We start from the raw sequence: 15,420 nt of genomic DNA, 5'->3' as shown, positions 1-15,420 counted from the left end.
AAGGTCTAATCCCTATGCCCATGAGTTCTCTTTTCCCTTAGTCAAGAAAGTATCATTTTGTTATTGCTTTCTAGTATTAGTAGTAGTTTAAAACCCATCTAAATCATTGGTTGCACTTAGATTAAGTGAGTACTTGCATTCTCAGTGCTTTGATATCCCTCAGAACTGGTTCGACAATCACTATACTACAATATTTGTCTTAAGAGCCTTGAAAACTCCTAACATCATGCCATAGACTCATGTTATATGTTTGAATAATGGTTGGGCTTTACGGCTTATTGTACTTTAATTTTGTAAAGTCGGCCATATCCATATATGATAGGATTGGTTTATATATCTTGTTATTATATATCTTGTTATATAAAGTGGAATACGTTCACCATAAACATTGATACTAGATCAGAACAGCAATTTCTGTAGATTTTGGTTCTTTCCACTCACTTGTATTTTGATGTTGATTCATATTTTTCTGTGTTTTAATAAGATAACTAATAGCTTATATAGGATAATTCTTATTTACATTAAAGATTCGACCGGTGATCATTCTGGAAACAAAAAGAACGAATAAAAAATGAATGTAGAAAAATAAAATAATAGGAAAATTTTTTTTTGTTATTTTTTTAAATTAAACAAAGAATAATTTTTTTTTACTAAAAAAAAGAATGAGACGAAATGAAAAGTAAAAACTATTCCTTGTAAATAATAATTTTTTTTGGAACGTTAAGAAATGAATTATTCTTCGTCATTCCTTAGTCACCATTCATATCCTAAAATAATGATAGTTAACAAACATCAAGATAATGATGTAGTTTTTCAAAATCCTTAGCTATTTAGGATTTCATGGTTGTATAAATACAGGCGCTTTACCACGCATATCAATAACACATTCTATTCATTCTATACACATTCTATTGCCACACATATCAACCAATTTTTAGTTCATTGGAATTTAAGACATGTTTTTATTAATTGCAGTTTTATAGGACATGTTTTTTACTTGTCTTAAGAATAATGAAAATATAAAACAATTATCATTATTTTTACTAAAGTATGTTTTTTTTTCGTTTTTTGAAAACTACGAAAGTTTGTTCTTTATTTGTGACATCTATACTAGAGGCTAGAGATGCTATATTTTGTGTTGATCTCTATCCAAATTTAATTCATTTAATATCAGATCCCTTTCTTTTTTTCTTGTATTTTTTATTATTTTACATTTTATATTAATTTGATTTTTTTTTAACAACAAACTGCTATTCTATTATTCAAACTTGAGGTGATCTGGGTAACCAGACCGGAATAGAACAACTAATAAAGCACAAAGATCTATAAAAAGAACGGGCATTCCTAGTTAGCAAATCAAAAATTCCCTTTTGCATCATTGGGAAGTAGTTGATTTTGAAGTCCGGAAAGCATATCTCGAGAATTTGAATGACCTCCAGCTCGGTTGAGAAATTTGGCCACGCTTGTGGATCCACTATCATTGCAATCAGGTTTTTGCAATCCGTCTCAAATCTCTAACATGTCGAGTGTTGTAGCATACTCTCCATTGCCCATCTTGACGTTTCCAGTTCGGAATGTAGTGCTGTCTCACGCCTCCTTAAGTTCGTTGTCCCCATAAGTTGGATCTTCCCCATGCCATCCTTCCACACCCATCCAATTCAACTGAATTGATTCGTAGAGGTCCATGAACCATCCACCGTATAAATATTACCCAAGCTTAAAGCTTGTGTTTCTTCGACAATATGTGCATGTGAAAAGCATGTATAGAATCCTTTGCATTGTATTAGGTCTGGCACTCACTCTCTGCATATCTGACTAATTCTAATGGATCTTTATCTATACCTTTGAATAGCTTATCATTCATGGTTTTCCAAATGTATCAAATTATCTAAGGATATGGGTCTCTATCATTTTCTGGCTCAATAATATTATTCTTCCTCCAAAATAGATAGTCAATGTTGGTGTAAATACTTGAGGTAGAGAAAGTTTGAGAGCTTGACGGTGTTGATGATAATGTCCTTGCTTGTAACGCAGATGTTGATTTTTTTGTTTAAAAAATAGTATTGTGTTAAAAAAATGTTTTGATAATTGGAGTTTATCACGTAATGTGGCAAATGCGTGTTTCATTGTTCCAAGTGCAACGCATTCTGTTTTCAAAGTTTCCACCCTCTCTGCTTCTTTTTTTTTTTTTTTTTTTTTTTTGAGAAAGGGCTTCTCTGCTTCTTCTTCTTCCACAAAGTTTATACATCTCAACGTTGTAACCAACTCGAGAACGTGAAGATGATAATTAGCATTCAGACGGCGATGGATCTGATCGTTGCCGGTTTCTCTCTGATGTTCGGATTTGGATTCTATGCTCTCATCGTCTCTGTCCTCTGCTTCGTCTCTTTCCTCCACCATGTCAGAGCCGCTCCTCCTAGCGCCTCCGTTTTAATATCTAGCCGGAGATAATTCGTAAGAAATTTAGTAAGAAAAAAAGATAATTTGTAAGAAATGTTTCTTTATTTTTTTCCACGCATTAGCCACATGTTCTTATCCATGGTTATTAAAAACAGTAGGCCCAGGTCCCTATGCACGCCGCTTTGATGGATCTCATCCGCTTCAACTCCGCCGTTCAGCCTTCCTCCTCCTGAAGCAGATCTTCTCCTCCGACATGCTCCTGATGAGGACTGCTCCTGCCCCGTCACTCTTCAGGCCTCCTCCCGACCCACCACCGTGTGGCCACTTCCATGGATCTCTTCAGCTTCAGCCCAGTTCTTCAGTCTCCAACCCTATAAAGCAGGTCTCCTCTCCCATGGCTCCGGTGGTGACTGCGTCTCCTCCATCGCCACTCCATCTACCGCATTCTCCGTTGCGACTCCGTCTTCCTCCAGATCTACCGCCGCCGTGGTCGTGTGCTACTGTGCCGTTTGAATCTCTCTCCCCGCCGGAACCACCGGACCCTTCCGACGCTTCCTTAAGCCTCGTCATCTTCAGGCCCCCTCCCGACCCACCACCGTGTGGCCACTTCCATGGATCTCTTCAGCTTCAGCCCAGTTCTTCAGTCTCCAACCCTATAAAGCAGGTCTCCTCTCCCATGGCTCCGGTGGTGACTGCGTCTCCTCCATCGCCACTCCATCTACCGCATTCTCCGTTGCGACTCCGTCTTCCTCCAGATCTACCGCCGCCGTGGTCGTGTGCTACTGTGCCGTTTGAATCTCTCTCCCCGCCGGAACCACCGGACCCTTCCGACGCTTCCTTAAGCCTCGTCATTCATCGGCTCTTTGACACACCATTCACCTTTTCTCAAGCATCTTTCAACATTCCAAATCTGGCTAGTGATGTATGCAGTGTGATTTTTAGCCGACTTGTTGTTTGGAGACGTCACTGTTCTTCTCTTACTTGTGTTGGTTCGCTTACTCTCCCGTTTATTATGGTTTGTCTCCTCTCCTCAATCTCAGTTTGTTCTCTTGTAGAATGGTCTGAGAGGTTTGTTGTGTATGTAGCACCAGATTTGTCGGTTATGGACTTAGATTACAATGTTCCAATGAACTTTGTTTCATTTGGTTCTACCTCTATGCCTGTTGATGGCTCTCAGGTCGCCTTAGTGCGATCTTCTACTGCAGTATGCAGTCTCCTTAGTGTATTCAGTCCAGCTCTGGGTGCTGTGATTAATTCGTGTTATCTTTCTTGGTGGCAGATTGAAGGAAAACTCGTTGATACGCTTATCCCGGTGAATCGGGTTATGGAGGAATTTCATTACCCAATGGATTCCTTTGTGGAGCAGTTTCTTTTCCCAATATTTCTTTCTATGTGGAGTGAATTGGATGGCCAAGCGTCGCTAGTATTGCAAGGATCTTCTCCTGGCTGATGCTCTTCTCTGCCTTTGTTGCCTTTGTTGCAGTGTTTGTGACCTTTGAGGTTACACGGTATGCAATTATTCAAGAAGATTATGAGATCTTTCTATTTTTTATGGTCTCTTGTAATGTTGTGTATCGTCAATCTATCTTTTGCTTAATCTATGTTTGGTTTGTTCAGCCCTTAGTGGCTTTGATGTACTCTCCTTGTAGAGAAAAACTCTTTTAAATTTCTAATGGAAGCTTGGTTTGAACAAAAAAAGCCACATGTTCTTATCCTTTAAGGCAGTCTAGATCACCAACCAACGAGAATCTTGAACTGGGAATTGGCTGTATTGAAGTTATTCTTTAAACCTCACTAACCCAACCCGGCTGGTTAAAATGTTTCTTTATTAATTAACAAAGAATTTGCTTTTCTAATTATGAAATAATTTGATATAAATACAATAAATCAAAGCAAAAGTAATTAAATCAATATTCAATATCTCTATTTTATAAAATGTAAATTGTTTAATTTGTTCTGCAGTTTTTCAGCAAACCAAAGTCTAACATGTTGTGCGAAGAGATTAAAAGAAAAAAAAATTCTAAATAAATTTTTGTCGACATTTTGATATTTGATCAAAGTTCGAATGGCTAAACCGTACAAATTGTTCTTGCCCACAAAATACAATAAATTTAGAGATAAGTATTACGAAAAGACATGATTAATTCAACACTCATCTCCACGTGAACACTTTTGGAAATGTCAAAATCTTCACTACTGGTCACCATCACATAAGCCTAATCTCTTTGCCGAAGATTTCTACCGTTATAGTGATGCAATTGACATAACTCAGCCATCTCCATCATGAAGTTTCGACTTTAATAAGAATGTTATACCGTTTTGACACCTTGAGCAGTTGACCGTCTGAGAATAATGGTAAAATCTAAACCTGAGCTAGTCATTATTTTTAGAGCATCTCCAATTCCACTCTATAATTTACTGCAAAATAGAGTGGAAAATAGAGTGATGAACAAACAAAAAATTCATTAGAACCCTGTATGCTTGAAACAACAATATTTTCGGATAATAACCACATGCACCATGCACCTAAATGGACTACAGGCTCCTATAATACAGAGACCGGGAAAATAGAAGCCAAAGTGATTCCCAACCGACCATTTCTGTTAGTCTATGTTGTGGGATTCAATTGCTAAGCTTAGTAAAAGTGCTAGTGAGAAGGAAATGCATACCCGTTTGAGTTCTGTCATTTTTGCTCTCGGTGTTGATAAGGATCACTGGCCTTTTATGTATACGTGTCAATATGGTATGACATGCTTTTGTAATTAGTCAGTGAAAGAAGCAGAAAATCTGGGATATAGAATGAGAATTTGTTTTGAAAGTAAGGTCTGTCGTGGTAGCGTGTCTAAGGAGGAAATTAAAGTTCTTGTTTAGTTTGGAATACTGAGTTGTCTTCAAGTTATATTTTACATTTTAATTTTATTTTGAAGTAAATACTAAATATTGTTTGAGGCAATCTATATTCTCAGATTTCAGGTTTCAGCTATATTGCAAACTCGAATCAGACTCCTTAGTTCGAACAAGCTCATATTCCATTGGTATTGGTCTTGTTCACGAGAGAGTTCAAAGATTGAATACATGGCCGACCCTGAAATTTTAGGGACTATAAACATTTATTATAAATTTTAGTATTATCTGAATAATTTTGAGGCTGTAAAGATATTTGTATACTGACTCCTTAAAATCTAAGAGGTAAAACCAATGTTTTCATTAAACTACGTCGAGGACCTGTTCTGGTTGAATAGTGAGGATAAACACAAGGGTTTAAATTCTGCCATTTTCATCCTCTTTTAAGTTTTGGGATGCTTTTGGTGACTTGAAACTAGAACTCCATAATCTTAATAATTGGTGGTTGCCTTTTGTTAATCTTTTCCTTGGCTGTCATTTTCGAACAGCAGTGGAAAGTGTGCAGAGGCCATTTGTTTAATTGAAATGCTTGGTTCTTGGCCTTTCCTCGTTTGGTTCTACGGTTTTCTTGAAGTTGAAATTTGGTAGACCAAGTCCAATGTGTTGTGCATTTTCCGGGTCTTAATCTCTCACAATTTTGTGGGTCACTAGAATTAGATTGGACGACCTCTCACAATTTTGTGGGTCACTAGAATTAGATTGGACGACCTCTCACAATTTTGTGGGTCACTAGAATTAGATTGGACGACCTCTCACAATTTTGTGGGTCACTAGAATTAGATTGGACGACCTCTCACAATTTTGTGGGTCACTAGAATTAGATTGGACGACCTCTCACAATTTTGTGGGTCACTAGAATTAGATTGGACGACCTCTCACAATTTTGTGGGTCACTAGAATTAGATTGGACGACCTCTCACAATTTTGTGGGTCACTAGAATTAGATTGGACGACCTCTCACAATTTTGTGGGTCACTAGAATTAGATTGGACGACCTCTCACAATTTTGTGGGTCACTAGAATTAGATTGGACGACCTCTCACAATTTTGTGGGTCACTAGAATTAGATTGGACGACCCTTCTTTCATTATCATCTACCTGTTTATTGCTTCTGCACGTGCATGGTGGATTTGAGATTACAGTCTCGAAAGTGACTTGAGAATCACATCTACGTGAAGGCGGTCCTCTCTTAGCAAGCTGCCAGCTAAAAAATCTTTGTTGTTTTCTACTCTCAATTCAATGTGCCTCAATAAGTCTAATAACTTTTCAGTCATTTTCCGAGACTTAAAATGTATATTGATTACAAGTTACAGTTATGCATCATGCTATCTCAAAGTATTGATCCATCATCGATTGGCTCTGTTACTGAGCTTTTGACTCTCAGTTGAAAATATCTCTAGTAGTAGAAACTCTTACTCTTCTTATACATTTAGATTTATTTAGAATTGACACTGGGATTTATAGAACTTGAAACAATTACGGTTTAAAGGTCAAATGTTCCGTAGAATATATGTTTTTGGACAATATAGAGCCAAATAATCGATACATATTAACTATTTAAAATTTGAGGGTTAAACGTTGGCCATGTATTTACAGTTGTGAACAAGAAGCTACATGGTTCTTACTGTGTTAAAAAGGTGAGAATAATATCACAAACAGGTTCTTTTTTTGGATATTCTATAACTTCCTGATGTAAAATACTATTTGATGAATTTTTGGTTATGTAAAGTTTTGTGAGAGTTGATAATGACATATCTTGAGTGATTGTAAGTTGTTATTTTTAGAAAAAGAATCATGTTAAGGCATTGAAAGCAGAAACTCATTTTTAACAGGCAAAGCTATGGTGTGGTAGCTATTTTGGGGCCACGCCTAGTAAAACCTTAGAAACTCTTGTTTTGTCATCGACCTCTTTGTTTTATTCAAAACTCAAATCATTTGGATCTGAACTTGTTTGAATGAATATGTAGTTCGTGTACATGTTTTGCTTTTTTCAATGGCTATGGATTATTGAAATGTTCCCTTTTTGTGTTAGAACGGAGTATGTGCAGAAAAGGTAGATATTATTAGCATAGCTCCAAGGCAGATAAAGTTACAGGAACGGGATTTGCTTTAAGCAAAAACATAATCCTGTTAAAGAAAGCGATGCAATTACACATAAATATCAAATGAAAGTAAACAACTACAACGTCTTGATTCTGATATTTTTTTCCCTTTGCATTGGATATAGCAATAGAAACTAAAACCATGTATTGAGGAGTCTTATTTGGTTTTGCTCGCCTTGCCTCTACTTTGAACACGACTAGTTGTAGTGGTTCTTGTTCTAGCCTTGAACTCAGATTCCTCTTCTTCGTCGCTGAACTTTTCACAAGCCCTGTTCTTTGTCAGTCACCAGACAAAGAACAGGGCTTGTGAAAAGTTCAGCGACGAAGAAGAGGAATCTGAGTTCAAGGCTAGAACAAGAACCACTACAACTAGTCGTGTTCAAAGTAGAGGCAAGGCGAGCAAAACCAAATAAGACTCCTCAATACATGGTTTTAGTTTCTATTGCTATTTTTTTTTTTTTTTTTTTTTCTGAACTACTCGTTCTGCCTCCTCTATATGTCGAAAAGAAGTGTGAAATTTAAACAGAAGAAAAGCCCTAAAATATAGAGGCGAGCCGGGCCATTAGTTATTACTCATTATATTTGTAAAGACCCAAGTAAGAAATTTACTTCTTGGCCCTTTATGTCAAAACATAAAACTGTGGATTGCGTCCCGTTTATCCCAAGCCTAGGCACCGTTTTTGACTTATGTGGGTTTTTGGCTTTTTGCTGATAAACTATAATCATGCAAATCTTTGTTCACACACAAGATCTTGTTCCCTATCGTTTCTAAATGGAAATGAGTAAAAAGCAAAAGAATAATACACCTTTCATTCAGGATATCGTTCTGCAAAAAAAAATCTATAAATTAAATTCCATTGACGTAATTAAAATGAACATGAAAAGTCATTTATACAAACTCCTTTAAAAAGAATCATAGAATAAGAGCTTCCTAGATTTCTTCTCCAATATTAACCTAAAGCAAAAGTGTGTCTAATCCTCTTCGTGTTTCATTATCAGACTAAGGCCTATGCATTTGTTGTAGCTTCAGTATTCCAGAATCCGAACGGACTTAAACCCGAATACCAGCTCCTACCATCGTTTCTAGAGGATATAAACCTTCTTTTAACCCCAATCTCTGGTCATGCCCTAGGTAAAACCTCTCAGGTCCATTTTCCTATGCACGCCGCTTTGATGGATCTCATCCGCTTCAACTCCGCCGTTCAGCCTTCCTCCTCCTGAAGCAGATCTTCTCCTCCGACATGCTCCTGATGAGGACTGCTCCTGCCCCGTCACTCTTCAGGCCTCCTCCCGACCCACCACCGTGTGGCCACTTCCATGGATCTCTTCAGCTTCAGCCCAGTTCTTCAGTCTCCAACCCTATAAAGCAGCTCTCCTCTCCCATGGCTCCGGTGGTGACTGCGTCTCCTCCATCGCCACTCCATCTACCACCTCCTCCGTTGCGACTCCGTCTTCCTCCAGATCCGCCGCCGCCGTGGTCGTCTGCTACTGTGCCGTTTGAATCTCTCTCCCCGCCGGAACCACCGGACCCTCCCGACGCTTCCTTAAGTCTCGTCATTCATCGGCTATTTGACACACCATTCACCCTTTCTCAAGCATCTTTCAACATTCCAAATCTGGCTAGTGATGGTGTTGTCTCCCTTGTGTTCGTTGATGGCACAATATTTGGTTCTAAGTGTTTATATCCTGAAGTATGCAGTGTGATTTTTAGCCGACTTGTTGTTTGGAGACGTCACTGTTCTTCTCTTACTTGTGTTGGTTCGCTTACTCTCCCGTTTATTATGGTTTGTCTCCTCTCCTCAATCTCAGTTTGTTCTCTTGTAGAATGGTCTGAGAGGTTTGTTGTGTATGTAGCACCAGATTTGTCGGTTATGGACTTAGATTACAATGTTCCATTGAACTTTGTTTCATTTGGTTCTACCTCTATGCCTGTTGATGGCTCTCAGGTCGCCTTAGTGCGATCTTCTACTGCAGTATGCAGTCTCCTTAGTGTATTCAGTCCAGCTCTGGGTGCTGTGATTAATTCGTGTTATCTTTCTTGGTGGCAGATTGAAGGAAAACTCGTTGATACGCTTATCCCGGTGAATCGGGTTATGGAGGAATTTCATTACCCAATGGATTCCTTTGTGGAGCAGTTTCTTTTCCCAATATTTCTTTCTATGTGGAGTGAATTGGATGGCCAAGCGTCGCTAGTATTGCAAGGATCTTCCTCCTGGCTGATGCTCTTCTCTGCCTTTGTTGCAGTGTTTGTGACATTTGAGGTTACACGGTATGCAATTATTCAAGAAGATTATGAGATCTTTCTATTTTTTATGGTCTCTTGTAATGTTGTGTATCGTCAATCTATCTTTTGCTTAATCTATGTTTGGTTTGTTCAGCCCTTAGTGGCTTTGATGTACTCTCCTTGTAGAGAAAAACTCTTTTAAATTTCTAATGGAAGCTTGGTTTGAACAAAAAAAGCCACATGTTCTTATCCTTTAAGGCAGTCTAGATCACCAACCAACGAGAATCTTGAACTGGGAATTGGCTGTATTGAAGTTATTCTTTAAACCTCACTAACCCAACCCGGCTGGTTAAAATGTTTCTTTATTAATTAACAAAGAATTTGCTTTTCTAATTATGAAATAATTTGATATAAATACAATAAATCAAAGCAAAAGTAATTAAATCAATATTCAATATCTCTATTTTATAAAATGTAAATTGTTTAATTTGTTCTGCAGTTTTTCAGCAAACCAAAGTCTAACATGTTGTGCGAAGAGATTAAAAGAAAAAAAAATTCTAAATAAATTTTTGTCGACATTTTGATATTTGATCAAAGTTCGAATGGCTAAACCGTACAAATTGTTCTTGCCCACAAAATACAATAAATTTAGAGATAAGTATTACGAAAAGACATGATTAATTCAACACTCATCTCCACGTGAACACTTTTGGAAATGTCAAAATCTTCACTACTGGTCACCATCACATAAGCCTAATCTCTTTGCCGAAGATTTCTACCGTTATAGTGATGCAATTGACATAACTCAGCCATCTCCATCATGAAGTTTCGACTTTAATAAGAATGTTATACCGTTTTGACACCTTGAGCAGTTGACCGTCTGAGAATAATGGTAAAATCTAAACCTGAGCTAGTCATTATTTTTAGAGCATCTCCAATTCCACTCTATAATTTACTGCAAAATAGAGTGGAAAATAGAGTGATGAACAAACAAAAAATTCATTAGAACCCTGTATGCTTGAAACAACAATATTTTCGGATAATAACCACATGCACCATGCACCTAAATGGACTACAGGCTCCTATAATACAGAGACCGGGAAAATAGAAGCCAAAGTGATTCCCAACCGACCATTTCTGTTAGTCTATGTTGTGGGATTCAATTGCTAAGCTTAGTAAAAGTGCTAGTGAGAAGGAAATGCATACCCGTTTGAGTTCTGTCATTTTTGCTCTCGGTGTTGATAAGGATCACTGGCCTTTTATGTATACGTGTCAATATGGTATGACATGCTTTTGTAATTAGTCAGTGAAAGAAGCAGAAAATCTGGGATATAGAATGAGAATTTGTTTTGAAAGTAAGGTCTGTCGTGGTAGCGTGTCTAAGGAGGAAATTAAAGTTCTTGTTTAGTTTGGAATACTGAGTTGTCTTCAAGTTATATTTTACATTTTAATTTTATTTTGAAGTAAATACTAAATATTGTTTGAGGCAATCTATATTCTCAGATTTCAGGTTTCAGCTATATTGCAAACTCGAATCAGACTCCTTAGTTCGAACAAGCTCATATTCCATTGGTATTGGTCTTGTTCACGAGAGAGTTCAAAGATTGAATACATGGCCGACCCTGAAATTTTAGGGACTATAAACATTTATTATAAATTTTAGTATTATCTGAATAATTTTGAGGCTGTAAAGATATTTGTATACTGACTCCTTAAAATCTAAGAGGTAAAACCAATGTTTTCATTAAACTACGTCGAGGACCTGTTCTGGTTGAATAGTGAGGATAAACACAAGGGTTTAAATTCTGCCATTTTCATCCTCTTTTAAGTTTTGGGATGCTTTTGGTGACTTGAAACTAGAACTCCATAATCTTAATAATTGGTGGTTGCCTTTTGTTAATCTTTTCCTTGGCTGTCATTTTCGAACAGCAGTGGAAAGTGTGCAGAGGCCATTTGTTTAATTGAAATGCTTGGTTCTTGGCCTTTCCTCGTTTGGTTCTACGGTTTTCTTGAAGTTGAAATTTGGTAGACCAAGTCCAATGTGTTGTGCATTTTCCGGGTCTTAATCTCTCACAATTTTGTGGGTCACTAGAATTAGATTGGACGACCTCTCACAATTTTGTGGGTCACTAGAATTAGATTGGACGACCCTTCTTTCATTATCATCTACCTGTTTATTGCTTCTGCACGTGCATGGTGGATTTGAGATTACAGTCTCGAAAGTGACTTGAGAATCACATCTACGTGAAGGCGGTCCTCTCTTAGCAAGCTGCCAGCTAAAAAATCTTTGTTGTTTTCTACTCTCAATTCAATGTGCCTCAATAAGTCTAATAACTTTTCAGTCATTTTCCGAGACTTAAAATGTATATTGATTACAAGTTACAGTTATGCATCATGCTATCTCAAAGTATTGATCCATCATCGATTGGCTCTGTTACTGAGCTTTTGACTCTCAGTTGAAAATATCTCTAGTAGTAGAAACTCTTACTCTTCTTATACATTTAGATTTATTTAGAATTGACACTGGGATTTATAGAACTTGAAACAATTACGGTTTAAAGGTCAAATGTTCCGTAGAATATATGTTTTTGGACAATATAGAGCCAAATAATCGATACATATTAACTATTTAAAATTTGAGGGTTAAACGTTGGCCATGTATTTACAGTTGTGAACAAGAAGCTACATGGTTCTTACTGTGTTAAAAAGGTGAGAATAATATCACAAACAGGTTCTTTTTTTGGATATTCTATAACTTCCTGATGTAAAATACTATTTGATGAATTTTTGGTTATGTAAAGTTTTGTGAGAGTTGATAATGACATATCTTGAGTGATTGTAAGTTGTTATTTTTAGAAAAAGAATCATGTTAAGGCATTGAAAGCAGAAACTCATTTTTAACAGGCAAAGCTATGGTGTGGTAGCTATTTTGGGGCCACGCCTAGTAAAACCTTAGAAACTCTTGTTTTGTCATCGACCTCTTTGTTTTATTCAAAACTCAAATCATTTGGATCTGAACTTGTTTGAATGAATATGTAGTTCGTGTACATGTTTTGCTTTTTTCAATGGCTATGGATTATTGAAATGTTCCCTTTTTGTGTTAGAACGGAGTATGTGCAGAAAAGGTAGATATTATTAGCATAGCTCCAAGGCAGATAAAGTTACAGGAACGGGATTTGCTTTAAGCAAAAACATAATCCTGTTAAAGAAAGCGATGCAATTACACATAAATATCAAATGAAAGTAAACAACTACAACGTCTTGATTCTGATATTTTTTTCCCTTTGCATTGGATATAGCAATAGAAACTAAAACCATGTATTGAGGAGTCTTATTTGGTTTTGCTCGCCTTGCCTCTACTTTGAACACGACTAGTTGTAGTGGTTCTTGTTCTAGCCTTGAACTCAGATTCCTCTTCTTCGTCGCTGAACTTTTCACAAGCCCTGTTCTTTGTCTGGTGACTGACTTGTTTGGCATTGCTCTTCTTTGCAGCTGCATGATTCTTGGGGTTCCTTGGATGCTGAGTGCTAGGCCATGAAGATGCATCAGAAGTCATCGAATCATCGCTCCCATTTTCACTACTATCATCATCACCATCCCCATCATCATCGACCTCTTTTCCATTGAAATCATCATCATCATCATATTCTTCATAGACAACCTCAGAGTGATGGTTTCCATGGAAGGTGTCTTCTATGTACATAGTCCATCCTGATTCACAACTACTCTTCTCCTCAGAACCTCCTCTTCTTGGAGACTCCATTGCCAACACAAAAATAGTTTAGCTTAGCTTCTTCTTTTTTGAAAAACGTTACGTACCTTACAGCTTGTTCCCAATCTCTTTACCCTCTGATATAGCCTCAGTGTCTTTTGTTTCTGATATTTTTTTCTTGTGTTTTAGAATCAGGAAAAGCTGGAGCCTATTGAATCACTCTTATAATTGAATACTAGGAGTGTGTATCACCACATGGCAATTCTAAGACCATTGTTTTCCCTCAATTGAAGAACTACAAGACAAGCTATTTTCAGATATAGTAGATATGAAGGAGAAAATGTTAGTAAGCGAATTCTTGAAATGAAGAATAGTACAGTTTCTCTATAAGAAATTTAATTCTCTTTACCACTTTCTTTTATAGAGATATATCTATAGGGAATCGAATGTTATAGTAGTTCCCAAAACACGGTTCAAACAACACAAACCGTAGAAGAGACAGAATACATCAATACCCACCAACCCAGAGTTATCTGTTTTGAACTCTCTCCCATTAAGTGAGGTGTATAAGCAATGCTCATTGGTTAACACTTACCCTTTTTTATTGATAATAACTACATGATAGGATAGACATAACATTTACTAGTTTTTACTTCACTCTCTCTCATTCACTAAGTTGCAATCAATCCCACAACAATAAAAAGATTCAGCTTTTTTTAGGTTGAAATAAGATGAGACCCACTCAACAAACAAGAAGGAATATGAAAACCTATTTTCTTAATTAGGTTAGGAGCTGTTCCTCTTCCTCATTCCTTTAATACTCTTCTTTTTTCTCAGTCCTGTCTTGGTCATAAAAAGTGTTGCAGCCTTTTGGTTCCTCTCTCCTCTCTCTCTCTCTCTCTCTCCCAAAGTATAGAGTTTCTTTTTTCTTTTTCTTTTTCTTTTTCCATTGAAGGTAACCCAACTGGATTTACTGACTGTCTTTTTATTCTTGAGGAAAAGGACAAAACATAGATTATTAAATTACTTCCAACTTCTTGTTTATGCTTTCACCTTTTACATTTTTTCAGTCATTTGGATTTCATATTGGTTACAGCTAAGCAAAATCAAGTGGGAAGAAACCATCTATAACGTTATAAATGGGTATGGTGTTGTAGTAGGACTTTGACCCTTCTTGTTAACCATTCAAGTAATTCAGTTTTTGGACTTTATGAAAATTTGATCATCATAGTACAAATAATAATACGCATTGTGGGTCTCATGAATGGATGCATATTAGGATTTATTAGAATTGTACACATCGTTAATGCCTCCAATTGCTTCTTTTTTTTTGGGAGACTCATTTGTATTTTCTCATGTGGGTCTTTGTACTATCTTTCATTCATCCTACACGAGTGAGTGTACTGTTTCTCTCTAATAATAATATATTTATTTCATTAGTAATGGGATTAAGCTGACAGTACTTTTGGCCAATATATTAGATAATTTAGAAATATTACATGATTTGATATTCAAGTACTTTTGGATTCGCTTCTCTTTCACTCTCATATGTATATAGATGGGTTCTAGAATATTACTTTCTTCACTTGTTAGTATATGATGAGTCTATGAACTTAGAACTAATATACTAAATAGGTTTCTCAAAAATGAATTAGTAAATGCCATGTTGCTTGGTTGCTGGTAAAGAAGAAAGTGAGTATGTCCCTTAGCACCAAACTTTTTTGCTTTGCTTTGAATGCCTGCTTTTGTCAGGTATACTTCCCCATGGATTCATTTGTCTCTTACTCATAAGTCTCCCATGTGAAATTATTAAATTATTATTGGATGTGTGTATACACTTTGGAAACTTCTCTCATTTAAATTAGACACACCACTATACTTCTTCAAGCATTTTTCATGATTTGGTTGCCATCTTAGATAAGATGACAAAAATCTCTGCTGTAACATCATACCTTTCGATTAGATTTCTCGGCCCATTTTTTTTGTTTTCTTTCTCTTCTGTAAAAGTGCAATAATTGAATACTGGTTTCGAATTTTTTTTTTCTTTTACTGTATTCATATATAAACCTCTAACAAAA

At 36.7% G+C, this 15,420-nt stretch overlaps 2 protein-coding genes across 3 annotated transcripts; one reads left to right on the top strand and one right to left on the bottom strand.

The window, feature by feature from the left end:
* Positions 1–3,008: 3,008 nt before the first annotated feature.
* On the top strand, positions 3,009–3,850 carry LOC106298053. The gene is made up of 2 exons (XM_013734157.1): positions 3,009–3,415; positions 3,680–3,850. Exons 1-2 carry the CDS (start codon positions 3,077–3,079, stop codon positions 3,848–3,850), a joined length of 510 nt encoding a protein of 169 aa, XP_013589611.1. The 5' UTR covers positions 3,009–3,076.
* A 3,339-nt stretch (positions 3,851–7,189) lies between these two features.
* LOC106299515 (transcription factor SPT8-like) lies at positions 7,190–14,222 on the bottom strand. 2 transcript variants are annotated; one of them, XM_013735596.1, is made up of 2 exons: positions 13,043–14,222; positions 7,190–7,644 (listed from the first exon to the last, which is right to left on the bottom strand). In XM_013735596.1, exons 1-2 carry the CDS (start codon positions 13,391–13,393, stop codon positions 7,564–7,566), a joined length of 432 nt encoding a protein of 143 aa, XP_013591050.1. In that variant the 5' UTR covers positions 13,394–14,222; the 3' UTR covers positions 7,190–7,563. The 2 variants fall into 2 exon arrangements, with proteins under 2 accessions (XP_013591050.1, XP_013591049.1); XM_013735595.1 differs by lacking the exon at positions 7,190–7,644 and having other exon boundaries at positions 12,764–14,216.
* Positions 14,223–15,420: the final 1,198 nt, after the last annotated feature.

This window comes from Brassica oleracea, chromosome C6 (assembly GCF_000695525.1).
Source record: "Brassica oleracea var. oleracea cultivar TO1000 chromosome C6, BOL, whole genome shotgun sequence".
In the NCBI taxonomy this organism is placed as follows: Eukaryota; Viridiplantae; Streptophyta; class Magnoliopsida; order Brassicales; family Brassicaceae; genus Brassica; species Brassica oleracea.
This window is presented reverse-complemented; position numbering and strand designations above follow the sequence as displayed.

Coding starts and splice junctions, on each gene's coding strand:
- LOC106299515 (XM_013735596.1), bottom strand. CDS start 13,393: ATGGAGTCTCCAAGAAGAGGAGGTTCTGAGGAGAAGAGTAGTTGTGAA. Junction 7,645..13,042: donor AGTTCAGCGACGAAGAAGAG/GAATCTGAGTTC, acceptor GACGAAGAAGAG/GAATCTGAGTTCAAGGCTAG.
- LOC106298053 (XM_013734157.1), top strand. CDS start 3,077: ATGGCTCCGGTGGTGACTGCGTCTCCTCCATCGCCACTCCATCTACCG. Junction 3,416..3,679: donor TTACTCTCCCGTTTATTATG/GTTTGTCTCCTC, acceptor TCTTGGTGGCAG/ATTGAAGGAAAACTCGTTGA.